General features: G+C 38.8%; 1 protein-coding gene across 4 annotated transcripts in view; it reads right to left on the bottom strand.

The window, feature by feature from the left end:
* Positions 1 to 14743, bottom strand: part of dym (dymeclin) — a 79731-nt gene that overhangs the window by 53413 nt on the left and 11575 nt on the right. For all 4 annotated transcript variants that reach the window (XM_053478363.1, XM_053478365.1, XM_053478366.1 and 1 more), the window contains exons 7-8: positions 12401 to 12526; positions 9339 to 9481 (exon numbers count right to left, since the gene is read on the bottom strand). In XM_053478363.1, coding sequence (XP_053334338.1) covers positions 9339 to 9481; positions 12401 to 12526 — 269 coding nt within the window. The remainder of the gene's footprint in view (positions 1 to 9338; positions 9482 to 12400; positions 12527 to 14743) is intronic.

The following is a 14743-nucleotide window of genomic DNA, read 5'->3' as shown; positions in this document are numbered from 1 at the left end:
AGTTCATGACTGGAACTTCTTACAAGTCTACCTGGGTCTTCAATAACTACCTGGACTCCATATTAACATCAATTAACATCAGCTATTATAGCTGAACTGCCTCCCACCCTACACACTGTATAAATGCAGATCATTTACTGCTTTCTGTTTCACCCAAATGAGGATGGGTTCCCTGTTGAGTCTGGTTCCTCTCAAGGTTTCTTCCTATTACCATCTCAGGGAGTTTTTCCTTGCCACTGTCGCCCTCGGCTTGCTCACCAGGGACAAACTGACCATTTTGATTCATACAAATTCACATTTCATACAAACTTAAATAATTCTTTTGACTATGTAAAGCTGCTTTGCGGCAATGAAAATTGCTAAAAGCGCTATACAAATAAAATTGAATTGAATTGAAGAAAGAAAAGAAGCAGGCATGAACAGACATAGTTACATAAACTTGTAGTAAACTATAAAATGTGGTAAACTGGCCATTATTTCCTGAACACAAACTATAAACACACAGACACACACAGACATTCCTTTCTTATTTAACAGTTATTATTTATAACGTTATTTGCACTATTTGCTACTTACTAGTGATGGTGTCGTTACTATTTTTTGCACAACTCTTCTTTATCAAGAGTAAATGTGACATTGATGACTCAGGGTATTGTTTCTCCTCGTTTGCAAAATGATGCCAAAATCAACATGGCTGAACAGAGCATGAGAAATAAACCGCAGTCTCTCAATAGCTCAGAACTGGAATTTTCTACAGTTTTTTACCCCAATAACGATAAGTTATTCAGTCATCAACTGTTATACTCAACTTCCAGCCGCCTAACACACAGTTTGACTGAAAAACAATCCCTGCTGTCCATTATCACCCAGATGAGGATGGGTTCCCTGTTGACTCTGGTTTCTCTCAAGGTTTCCTCTTCTTGCCATCTCAGGGAGTTTTTCTCTGAGCACCGTCGCCCTCGGCTCGCTCATCAGGGAAGGACTGATTATTTTAATTTATTTACATTTTTCACATTTTATACTCATTTCCATAATTTTCTTATGATTGTGTAAAGCTGCTTCGCGACGATGACAATTGTTAATAGCCCTATACAAATAAAATAGAATTGAATTAAATTTCTTACTTTCAAATAAGCTATACTGCCTATACGAGTATTAGCTTTAGATGAATCATCATACAGACGCATTTGCTTGTTAAAAAACTAAAACACTGGAATATTCTTGAATCTATCTAAATCGGTCTATAATTTCTTAAAAGAAGCTAACAACCAAACGAAAATCAGATTATTAAACTCATTTCTAATCAAATGTTACTAAAAGTTTAAGCAAAAATGGTTTCGTTCTATTGGCACAGAATTTTGCTTCTTTCAAGAATTTAATTACTAAAACTAGTAAAATTATCTTTCAAAATAAAAAATTTTTCTTAAAAATTTTAAGAAAATTTGTTTAGAGATAAACTTAATAATCTTTAATAATAATAATCCTTAATAATATTTGGTTGGTTGTATCTTATTTTTAAAAAGTGCAGAATAATTTAACTCTATCCAAGAAACTCTCTTGCTAAGATATGATTTTAATATATATATATATATTTTTTTTTTGCGGTGTCTGTGTTAGCCACTTAGCATGTTGCTAACACTGAGGCACCTCAATTTGCCCATCGGATGCGCAGAAGTCAGAAATGATGTAATTCTGACTGGATCTTAGGATGGAACTAATAAATTACTGTATGTAACAATAAATAAACTTGTCTATCTGACTTTTTAAACCATAAACTTATTATTTTAGTAGGGACATTTAAAAATATTTTAACGAGTCCTCGTGTTGTGCTGCGTTATGATGTTCTAGTCTGAATTAACCAACCCAAATGAAGAAACTCACTCAGTCCTGGTTAATGCTAGACCACTTTCACTCGGATCACAATACGCAGAACCGAACAGCAGACATACTCTTGCTCTTATACTTGTTACCAAGCTGAGGAATGCTGCCAAAACAATGTAAGGAGTGTAAATCTTTAGCCTAGCAATCTTAAAGATGAGCCGCGTGACCACGTTTTCCAAAAGGCATTAAAACAGTTGGAAAGATTGAGTGCCATCAGGATCATTGGAATCTCGCTGTGATTCTCTTTCTCTGCTTTAAATTCAAAGCACGTCCCATTAGGTCATGGTGTCAGGCAGAAAACAGTAACATGAAGTGCCAGTGCGTCACCACATTTTTACTATTTATAGCTATAAACCACACTGCCTGGCCAAAAAAAAAATAAAAAAAAATTGCCATGGTCTAAATTATTGGGCTGCATCAAGCAAAAAACAATTAAGGATTTTTGAAATGACTGGAACTGGGTTAAGAACACGTTAACAAGAACTAAAAGGATAGCCCCACGTTAAAGCAATTTGTGGAAGAAATGCGGTCAGGGGAAAAAAAAAAAAAGATTTTTTTTAAAAAAAAAAAATCACTTAGACACTTGGTGAAAGTGCATGGTAAAAAAAAAAAAAAAAACAACAACAGTAAAAACTAGAGATATGTTTAATAGTAAAATTACGAGAATTTCCATACATACACAAATGTAATGTGAACACACAGGATTAGGAGGGAGCATAAGCATTAGACTTTCTTTGGAGCGATGGAAAAAGGTCATGTGATCTGATGAATCCTATTCCAAAGCGATGAAGCGATCATGCATCACTGTACTAGCCTCTGGAGGCAGTGTTATGATCTGGGGTTGCTTTAGACACTCAGGTCTAGACTGAGCAACGTTATGTGGCAATAAAATGCTGACGACTTGAATGTACCGAATCACCAGGTTATCACATCTATGAAGGTTCTCCTTCCCTGATGGCCGGGCCATATTTCAGCACTCAGATTGTGAAAGAGTGGTTCTAGGAGAATGACGAATCATGAACTGGACTCCACACTGTGTGCTGTAATCATCAAAACCAAAGATGACTCAATGAAATCTTATGTTTTTTGGCCAGGTGGTTTTATAACTAATGATAATTTATTTAGCATTAAAAAGGTTGAAGTTTCTGTAGCTGGACTTCTGTGTACTTACCCCTGAACATATTTTACTGAAATACGCATGATGTAAGTAACCAGAAGACCAATTAAAAAAAAAAAAAAGTACATAAGAAAAAGAGAGAAAGATCCATTCATTCACCAAATGAAAAAAGCAGAGCGCAACCATATTTGTCATCATTTCTTCCATCGTTCATTTAGTTCCTCTTAAAATAAAAAGGGGGGGGGGGATGGGCGGCTTAAAAAAACTTTCACAATCAGTAAACTTGAAACAAAGCCAAACTTTCCTGGCTGCTTATTTCCTACAGAGCCAGAGATCCTCTTGTTCCTTAAAGGACGGTAGGGTAATTAGTCATGCGTTACCATCTGGCAGAGAAGAGGGAAAAAAAGGAGAAAATACAGGTGCACATCAACACCTCCTGTCCAGTTTCTTAAATGAAAAATCCTCCAGAATGCCATGCAGGTTAATCTTCATAACAAATGCACAACCCAAGGATTATTTAGCAATGAAACACTGAATGTTTGCGTTTTAAATTCTTGCGCCGTACATCAATACCAATGCTAACAGTGGTGCTGTGGGATTAAGTCCTCGTCTTATACGTATCTTCTCAAGGGTCATGAAGCGGCGGCGCTTTAGTCTGTCCGGCTTTTTCACCTCCTTATACATCGTGCACTCTTTATAAAGTAGAACAGCAGACTCCCCCCCCCCCTCCCCCAAATGATGAAGAACAAGAAGGGAAAGAGAGAGAGATCAATGTTGCTGGAAAGTCAACTTGTTAAAGAAAAGTTTCTGTCAAGCTGTCTTGCTTCTGGACGCCACGACATATAACCTCCTCTATTCTTTATCTCGTAGGCCGTGACCTTCTTTCAGCTCTGCGACCTCCTCGTTCCTCGTCCTCATGTAGGCTGACAGGACGGTGATGGAGTCAGCAATAATGCAGAGGATGGATGCGGAGTCAGGGTCAAGACAGCAGAGCAGGGGGTGTCTGCGCATGCGTCTGCACACATCTGGAGCTCGGAAGCGATTCGTTACTCGGAATGTGGACTCGGGTAAGCGTTATGGATCCTTTTTAGACTATGCTTTTATTTCGTTCTGTGATGTGTCGGAGATGGACGATATATTTTAAAATCTAATACTAATACTCTAAATATATATATATATATATATATATATATATATATATATATATATATATATATATATACACACACACCACAGGGCAGCAACTCTATAAATATATATATATATATATATATATATATATATATATATAAATATATATATATATATATATATATATATATATATAAATATATATATATATATATATATATATATATATTTACAGAGTTGCTGCCCTGTGGTTCAGATATAAGAGTTTTTGGTACATTTTTCTGGCCCAGAAATAAGCTCCACCCACCGTTAACTAGAACCACACCCCTTGTCTTTTTCCTTCAAAGGCAACCAACAAGGTTTTCAAATAAACACCCAATTTGCGATCTTACTATACTTTACTTCAATTGATTGATCAGAATGAATTTTCAGCTGTTTGGCAATTCAGAAGTTGACATGAACCGGTTTCTTTATTAGGGCCGGCACTATAGGGTGCGGAGAACCCTCTTGTTATTATTGTATTGTAATGTTGTATACTATTTTTATTTATTTTTTCCTACACTTTTGGACTTTTTGTGGGTCTTAACATGCTCACAAACTCATGAAAATTGGAAGACAAGTTGGAATCTGCTGCCATAAGGATGCCTAGGAGTCGCGGGGCCCCCACACGAGATTTTGCTGGATAGCTCATACACACTTTCACATAGGCACATGAAACTCGGTACACATTTAGAGCTCATTGAGCCGAATACTTTCACTGGGCTCAACTCATCAGAAGGCCAGTTATTTTGGGTCGTTCGCAAAAACGCATTGATGGATTTTAATATACCCCTTCTTGGGAATTTATACGATCGCCACCAAACCGGGCCGATGTGATCTAAAGACTTTGAGGACGCAAAATTGCGGAGGGATTTTTAATATCTCAAACGGGTCAGCCGTTATAATGTCTTAAACTTACACTGAAAAATAATTAATAACTTTCTGTGTGGCCTTATATTGACGGACATCATTTTCAGTGACATCACATTGAGGAACATCATAGTGTGAGGCTTATTTTTCAGCCTCTGCGGCCTATTGTACACACACAAATGTTAACACACACAAACATCTCTTGCACGCGCGCGCATACACACACAACAAATGTTAACACTCACACGCACGCGCGCACACACACAAACACACATCACAAGATTAACACTCTCACACAGACACACACGCATGTATAACCACACACACACTCATACACATCACGAATTTTAACACACACACACACTCACATCTCTGTCTTACATACCGGCACGCAGAAACACACACACCCACACACTATCAAGTCACATGTCTCACACACACATACTAATACACATCACTAATGTTAACACACAGACTTTACTCGTCACACACAGACTGACACATCCGCATGTCACACACACCTCTCTCCCTCACTCTTACACACACTAACGCACTCAACAAATATTTGGAGCCCAAACTGGCATTAGCCCTGTATAGTGTGTGACGTGTGCAAGTTGGCTTTGGCTTTCTCAGGGTCTTAACACGCTCGAATAACACGCAGGTTGTGCGGTGCCCCCGGGGTGGCGATGGCACAGGGTACTTGGGCCCGTCATCGTTGCTTACAACTATATATATATATATATATACACATTTTAATCGCTGCTATAGCAACAACATGGATAAAGACGCTGAATATAAGCCTTTTAACAGACAGAGCTGCTGTAGATGAATTATTTCCCAAAGCGTTTAACGTACAATTTCTATGCACACAAGGACACGTTGCGGAGTGTGGCCATGCCACAGCGCTCCAAGTATTTTTTAGTGCTCTTTAAACATCAAAAGCACACTCGTATCAACCTTAAGGGTTCTTCAGCCTGAATCTCTTTCGAGCAAGATGATACAACGACTCGATTTCCTCATCGACATTTCTCCATTCAGGAAAGTGATTTAATTTGCATCTCGAAGCGTTAACGTACGCGTGTAGCAAAGAAAACAAAGAGCGACGCAAGCAATCCTAATATCTGGGAAATGACAGGAAGCGAGGAAGCGCTCAGGCACCGACCCTCGTTCATTCCTGGAGTTACAGGATACACGGTTCTACCGCGGCCAAATCTGGAACCGGGGAGGGGGGGGGGAATTCTCACGGGTGCGCGGCGAGCCAAAAGGCTCCCAGCGTCGGAAACGGGATCGGCGCTGGCATTCGGAGTGGGAATTCCGCTTGGCAGGCGGTTAAGGACGGAGGACAGGAATAGGGAAAGTATGCGCGGGGAGAAGGCTCACTTCTCTATTTAGCTCGTCTGCTTTGCCTGTCAGACAATGAGAGAGTGTTGTCTGGATTCCACAGAACAGGATGACTCACTTGCCCACACACACATATACACACTCCGCACCTGTGAGTCAGAGATGTTAATAATCTCATTAGTTGTCTGTCTGCACTGTTTTGAGGTGTTACTGAAACATCTTTTTTATTTTCCTTAAAAACAGACAAGAAACAGAGAGAGGGGGAAAAATAAGCCTATGCCAGGAAATCAGGACACAAATTTGTTTTTTATGTTTTTTTGTTTTTTTTTTACATGAGTAATAGTTCACACAGGGTTGAATCATGCTTGTTAGGTGTCATGCTCTGTTTTTCAGTTGTCCGAGTTTATTCAGTTCTCTGACTGTATCACACGTCTGTGGTTGTGTTTATTTGTCAGAAACATTTGGTCGTAAATTGTTGGGCAGCCATTAGCAAAAAGTTAAAAAAAAAGTTTTTTTTCAAAACAATACTTACTTGTAATATATAGATATCGTGTCTTCTTTTCATTTATATGGAAGGGTGGAGACTTGTTGGACAAATTGGGGACAAGTTGACCCTAAAGCTCCAGAGTGTATTCTACACATGGAGTCGATCCCACGCACCGGAAAAAAAAACCTAATAATAATTTGTATTACTTGCTGTTTTTTGCATTTTTTTTGTGTAAATCTGTGTATTTATCATACAAGTCTATATTGTTACTATAGAAATTATAACATACAACAAAGACATGTGAGACACCTAAAACTACGGTCAGAGTTCAGAATTGTTAAACAGATTCACAGATGCGTTATACTTGAGAGATGTTTCCCTGGAACTCTGCTTGAGGAATGAGAGACCTCGAGAACATAAGAGCGAAAGGTGAAGATGAAGGTTGAGGGATAGGGATGACGACTTCATTCCTTATTTTACAGATTAAAGATCACATGTCCTTCCATACTTTCGTTCTACATAACAGTCAGTATAATACAAAGCATCTTTTCTTCTTGTTGGTATTCTCAATTGTGTGTGTGTGTATTGGTTGGAGTATTGGATGCAAGAGTACTCTGACAGTATACTGTAAGTTCAGACGGCGTGGGAAGTTTCAGCGGAGTTGACAGATACTCTGACGTGTCCCTCTCCTGAACCCCTGCCTGTCGCTCCGAGAGAGAGAGAGAGAGAGAGAGAGAGAGAGAGAGAGAGAGAGAGGGAGAAGAGACACCGGACGGGAAAAAGTGATGGAGTGATAACGAAGGCGGAGGACGAACGTCAGGATCCAAATAAGGCTTCGCATCCTGGTTACAGAAGAACGACTGGTGTGAAAGTCTGCACAGGTCCCCAGGTTTTGAGGCTTTTTAATTAATAAAAGCGAATCCAAAGTTCAGGGTCCAAGAGGGAATTTAATTACACATTCATTCATCAATTTAAATAATAATAATAAAAATAATATAATATAATATTATTATTATTATTATTATTAATAACAACAAAAACAACATTTAGCTTTAAATTGTATAGCTTTTTTTTCACAAAATGATGATCAAAATTTCTGTAAAATTATTATTATTATTATTATTATTATCATTATTATCATCATCATCATCATCATCATTTATTAAATATAAAATGACTGTTTTTAGTTTCACCTTTTTTTTAAATATATTTTTTAGAAAAAACTTGCTCCAAACAAATTACATTTTGGACGAAAAGGGCTTTTAAGTCATTTTAGTTTACAACTTAATGACAAAAATGGTACTGTATGTTTTACACACATGTGTGTGTGTGTGTGTGTGTGTGTGTGTGTATATACACTACCGTTCAAAAGTTTCGGGTCACTTTCTTCGTTTTTGTTTAGTGATTTATTTTCTACATTCTACAACAATACTGGGGATTTCAAAACTATAAAATAACACATATGGAATTAGGTAATTACGTAACAACAAGAAAAACAACAGTTAGTTGTTATTTTAAGACACAGAGGTCAGCCTTTCTGTAGCAGTTCTTGCAAGAACAGTATTGTCAAGTGCATTTGAAAAAAAAAATGTATATTTTATTTTTATTTATTTATTTATTTTTTGCTTAATTGGTTAAGTCTGATATAAAATAATAATGTTTGCATGGAAAAACATGATGGAGGAATAAAGCTGGAAGACAAACATCTGGATTCAAAAAAGGTTTAAAAAGTAGAATTATAGAGAAAAAAAAGTGCTGTTTTCTTTAAACAGTATTTCTATCATTTATATAATAATTTCTTTACAATTAGTTCCAACAATACTCCTAATATTTGTTTGATTATTTTTATTATTATAAATAATAATAAGTTTTCAGGTCTCCTATAAAAGCAGAAAAGCTAAAAGTTTTTAATAATTTTTAATCATTTTACTAATTATTTTATTTAAGAAATCACTGACAAAACTTGCTGCTTATGATTTTTTTCTGCATTGCTTCAAGATGACTGACACCAAAATTAACAAACAAATAAAATAAAGTTTGCTAATGGGACGTAAAATTACTTTTTTTTTATTAGCAAAAGCTTGTCTTATGTGCCTTCATCACGTCATCACGGTCCTCTGGTACAACAGACACGTCTTTTTCATTAATCAGTAAAAGTGGCACAAGAGACGAGATGAACGTCCTGATCCAATTCCATCACACACATCATAAATTGTGTGATATCTAATTTTATTTCTTATCACACCATCACGAGCGTCTACAGTTCACTAGCACAGTAATCACACACACTTTCAACTCCATCATCAATTTATTTTACTTTACAGCTCCAGCAGTGCCAGACAGTAGAGTGTGTCATTTATGTGTGTGTGTGTGTGTGTGTGTGTGTGTGTGTGTGTCTATGAACATGACTCTTATTGTCTCCCACTACTTAACAACTCCCTTGAGATAACAGTGTGTGCGTGTGTTACTCACTAGCCACCCCAGAGGCCAGGCCGTACAGCAGTCCTCCTCCGTCTGCCTGGGACTGGAAGACGTGTGCTGAAGGTGGAGGACATTTCTCCTGCCGTACGAAGTTATACAGCAACGTCTTCACCAAGCGACTCGTCAGAGACAGACTACGGAGAGACAGAATTGAAACAGGAGCAGGGATTATTTAACATGTCATATCAACAGACATGTTTTTTCTTAAGTATCACACAAGTACAACAATAATCTGCCCGAGTCCATCATAAAGAAGGAATCAGGGATCATTAATTGATTAACTTCTGTTAAGAATTTATTAACCAATAATGTTTGTTTTGGATGATAATGCACCGTAGCTCACATATCTAATAAACTTGCTCCCCCTTTAGGAAAACAATTTAAAGTTGCAATTTAAAGTTTGAAAGGAGGAAGGTACAGGTGGTTCCAGACTTACGAACGAATCTTACTTTTACGTTAACATACAATGTAAAGCACACCAATCCACTTGACTAAATCCCCGCCCCCTTTCCCCACACTTCCATCACGCGCCCAAAAATTGTAATCGCGCCTAAGGAAATGAATCTCACATGTCAAATGTAACAGCGGTGTCTCTGCGCCTTTTAATCATGAGGGGAATCCCGGGTGGCATTTTGTCTCAGAGCTGTTATCCGCTGTATTGGACTGTGAACTTTTTTAAAAGTTGAAGGATTTGTCAAAATTAGGATAATTCACCATCAGTACAGCTTTACAGGACAGACTATTTCTATTATCCTGCTCCCGGACTGATCCATTGAAACTGGTGAGGCCGACCTTATTTCCGCCACACCCACACACACAATACAATATACCGGACCTTAGACATTAAGTCACTGAAAATATTGTCTATAGTTTTAAATATTGATACCTGGTGCACTGCATATTTTGTGTATATTTTTTTTACAATATACATGAGCTACTTTCATGATTAAACCGGAAGTAGAACCATGGTCCATTCATATCTGTGGAAATTCGTGATTTGAACGTACATAAGTCGGAGACTACCTGTATTAATGTTCTGGAAACAGCCAGTCAGAGTTGAACTTGTCAGGCTGCACAAAGTGTTGCCAGATTGGGTGGTTTTCTGGTACCGGGGTTACTTTTAATAATCAATAACTAAACAAAAAAAAAAAAAAAGGATCCCAGAGTGGGTGAAGTTTCAGCACTGCCTAGCAGTGTTTATACATGTAACCTCAGGTGAGAACAGAGCAAGTGAGCACACAAGAGTTTGAGAAAATAAACTGCGATCAGTCATATCATATTATTCTGTTTGTTTAAACTGTGCGTTAACTTGTCTTCTGTAACAGTTTTTTTTATAAGTGGCAGTTAATCAATAATTAATTAATTATTAATCGTTGATGTGTTCAACTATCGGTTAAGAAAAACCGCCTCCTATAAAGAAGGCAAACCTCCACAGAGCTGACGACGCTTCCCAATGTCATGCCTTCTTTCTTAGCATAATCGCTGCACTCGAACGCATAATGAGTGTTAGCGCAGCAACTGCGATTGATCTTTTACTCTGAACGATCTCTGCATGACTCTGAAGCCGCCATTTACGATGATCTTCACGGCTCTGTAAATTTCAAGAAGAAAAAGAATTAAAAAAACCTTCCAAAGTATCTGTCTAAAAAACGTGAGAGAAACAAAAACAGGCTGCAGAGACTCAGAATCGTAGAAGGGCTTCTCAAAAGCGTACGTGTTAATAAGTGTGTGTTGGTGTAACAGTCTTTCCCGTGTGCCCTGGCTCACCTCCCAGCTATAACTCAACATGGAAAACAAAGCGACTAGAAAAATAAAGTCAACCCGACACAGACCATTACACCACATCAAAACACTCGAGTCACGCTGACTACACGGCGCTCACAGTTACACAACGCGCGATAGCCGAGCCAAGCTGCTAGGTCTCGATGTTCTCGCTGTAAAATCTCCTGTCCTCTCCTGCCCCGAGCCTCACGTTAAACCCGATCAGACCCTGTTTCGCAGGCCACCAGAGTAGAACCTGCTCGCTGGTGAGAGACGGGAGCTCGGATCTTTGGCAGGCTGCTTTTCCCCCGAAACGTGGGAACGATTCTGAGAAAGCTGTGTCTGTCCTGACGTGGGGATGGAAAAGACAGGGAGCTCTGGTGCACAAACTGACATGGTGCCAGCAGTTCGAGTTTCACCTTCTTAAATAAAAAGGTCGGTGTAGCAGGATTGGACACACTGTCTGGTTAGGAAATTCGAAAGAGTAAGAACGGTATCAGAGTTACACTCTAATTACAGAAGGATATGTTTTTAAGCTCTCGCCGAGATTCGGTTTGATCTATGCGGCTGCAGCAATCGCCTTAAGTAACTCGAAGAGCTGAAGGGCTGAAGCCATGACACCTTTGGACGCTTTAGTAAAATGTCACGTTGTAGTGGGGACGATGCGCGTGATTGCTGTAATGCGGTACCGCCGATGCCCCTGTACTGCACCTAAAACCGAGCCAAGCGGAGCAACCCGGCCAAATAACTCCTGCTCCACTTTGCTGACTGAGCTCAGAGAGGTGAACTTCAAGGCCGAGATGATGATGCTAATGAGACCCGTGGATGAACCTAAGGAGTGGAACAGCTGCTGAATTAATGAGGCTGCTAATTTCCATTCTGAACGGCAGGATGCTGTCAATGCCCGTCTGCCTCCGACAGTAAGGAGGGATAGGAAATGAGACGATGTGGCTTCGATGGTGCGAGACACAAAGGCCACGGCAAGGTTATATCCCACGCGAAAGTAAACTTGCTGAACACGGAAAAGTAGACATACTGCACGGGTTTTACGACTGATCAGCTTTCGCGCGTCGGTTGTATGAGATGGAGCGAAAGATTAATAGATTTAACAGAGTGCATTCTGTATTCTGACCTTTTGAAGAAAAAGTCCCGAGAGTAAGTGAGACTTAATGCCGACTGTGAGCTAATACGAGCTTAGTACGTTTCATTCTCAAGTCAATTTAAAGTTACTTACTTTTGTACTTTTTCTCAAGTATAAATGCAAACGGCATTTGATTTGTCCGGATACTCACCATCGCCCCCTAGTGAGGCACTGATAGACGCGACTTTCTCTCAGAATGTCCTTGTGGAACAGCTGATAGGACAAAAGGACCAGGAGGGTGGTCACTGCCTCGAACAGGATGTTGTAAGTGATGTCCCTGGAAATAGAAGAAGAAGAAAAAAAAAAGAGGTCTAAAAAACTCTGCAGGTTGCCAGATATCACAGACATCACAAACACTCGGGTGATACTAAAACAAAGCCCTGAGCTACGATACGGTTCTGAGTTAATTAGTTACGCCTCCATTACAATACAGCGTGGCTGATAAATGAAGTGGAGAAGGGATGGAATGGGGTGGGGTGGGGTGTGGTGGGGGGATACGGCACCATTTAGGCAAAACCGGAAAACGCGGCGCTAATGTGCGCTAGCCGGCAGAGTTCATTCACATTAGTCTTGTCGAGCATAATTCATCTGCGGCCGTTTAGTCACTGAGGCCTGTAGGTTATTGTGCTGGTGATGGAGCGAACCCGCTGACCCCTGCGGCACTCTCGCTCATTGTTCACCGCTTCCTTCCCGAGGTCGCTCCGGCTTCACTTCCACTTGGTACAAACACCTTTTACTTTCATATATATGCGTGCACACACACACACACACACACACACACACACATGTACATAGAGGACTGCTTCTATTGTTAGCAGTTTACAAAGAAATGACAGTTTATACGAGCTCACTAGCTATGCGTTATGTACGGATAAAATAATAAAAACACTTGGATCATAGAATTATAAAAAAGAAATCAATGACGAAAAAAAGAATTTTACTTTCTAATTTAATTTCTAATTTTTTTCTTGAAAAGCTTTTCCTCTGACATTAAAGACTCCATAAATGCTAAATAGCGATCCCCTCACACACACACACACACAAAAAAAAACATTAAATGTGTATAAAGACAGCAGCAAATAGTTTACTAATAATTAGTGATGCACTGATTTATCGGCTGTACATCAGTTTCAGCGACATAGAGCTGGACAGGGTTCCAAATTATCGTAGGGCGGATACACACAAACACCGTCACACACTCCTTCACAAACCGTAGGCAATTTGGGGACGCCAGTTACCCTCATCTACTTGTCTTTGGACTGTGGGAGGAAACCAAAGGTAACCCACTGTGAACAGGGAGGACATGCAAACTTCATGTACGCAGAGGTGGGAATCGAGCCTGGCCGGGAATCGAACCCGGACCCTGTAGGTGCAGGGCGACAGTGCAATGCTGCTGCTTTTACATTTAATTACAATTAACTTTTATTTTAGAAAAAGGGTTTTCTTGGGGCATATACTGTAAGTACTGAAAAACTGACTATGCAGGCAGGAAAAAAAAACGTTTTAAAACAGCTACTTTTCATAGGAACAATCTGTCTTGTGAGAAACTGTTATAGTAATATACAGTAATACTACGTATACTAATGTATAGAGTAATGTACAGTAACACTATATAATAACATATAGTAATGCTAAAGGTATGTATGTAGTAAGGTATAGTATTTCTATAAATAGTAATGAATCTAGTAATGTAAAGAAATATATGATGTAAATATGTATATTAAACTATATATGGAAAGGTATATAATACAACTAAATACAGAAACGTATAAAATAATTTATAGTCATGCTATATATAGTAATGTATATAGTAATGTATATAATAAAACTACATATATTAATGTATACTGTAATTTACAGTAATGCTATATATTGTAATGTCTGTAGTAATATATAGTAATACTGTTATAGTAATAAATTTGTCCAAAGATAGCGATTATTAACACTTAAAGTGTGCAAAGTGTTGGTTCAGGGCTTTTTCCCCACCAAAAGTAAGGTACTGTAAGTACACGCCTATAGGTGTATAGTAGTATGAATTATAAATACCAATTCATTATGAACTTTCCTGCTCTGCACACTGACCGTGAACTTTGTCACCCAGAACACGAGCACAGTGTAAGAAATTGGCCACAACTCTCATTCCGTGCAAAAATGTTCATTCCATATGTACTTCCTGCCGTCCTGCTGAGCTAAACGGAGTCATTATCTTTTAAAGTTATGGTATATTTGGTATAAATGTAACTCTCTGCTTTCCTCTGTACCAGCCATGCTCCACTGATTCCGGTTAACAAACAGTACACTGACTTTTTTTTTTTATCGCATCATGACACAAGAAGCAGAGCTTAAAAAAATATTACTTTAGGTTTAGCACATGAACAGCAACGCTCATAATGTCATAATGACTTTACAGAGCCAGTGAACTCTCTCTCTCTCTCTCTCTCTCTCTCTCCTTTCCCAACAACATTTTGTAAAACTGTTAAAAACCGCTGTGCAA

The sequence above is a fragment of the Clarias gariepinus genome, chromosome 19 (genome assembly GCF_024256425.1).
Source record: "Clarias gariepinus isolate MV-2021 ecotype Netherlands chromosome 19, CGAR_prim_01v2, whole genome shotgun sequence".
NCBI lineage: Eukaryota > Metazoa > Chordata > Actinopteri > Siluriformes > Clariidae > Clarias > Clarias gariepinus.
The sequence above is the reverse complement of the archived record's forward strand: the minus strand, read 5'-3'. Positions and strand labels throughout refer to the sequence as shown.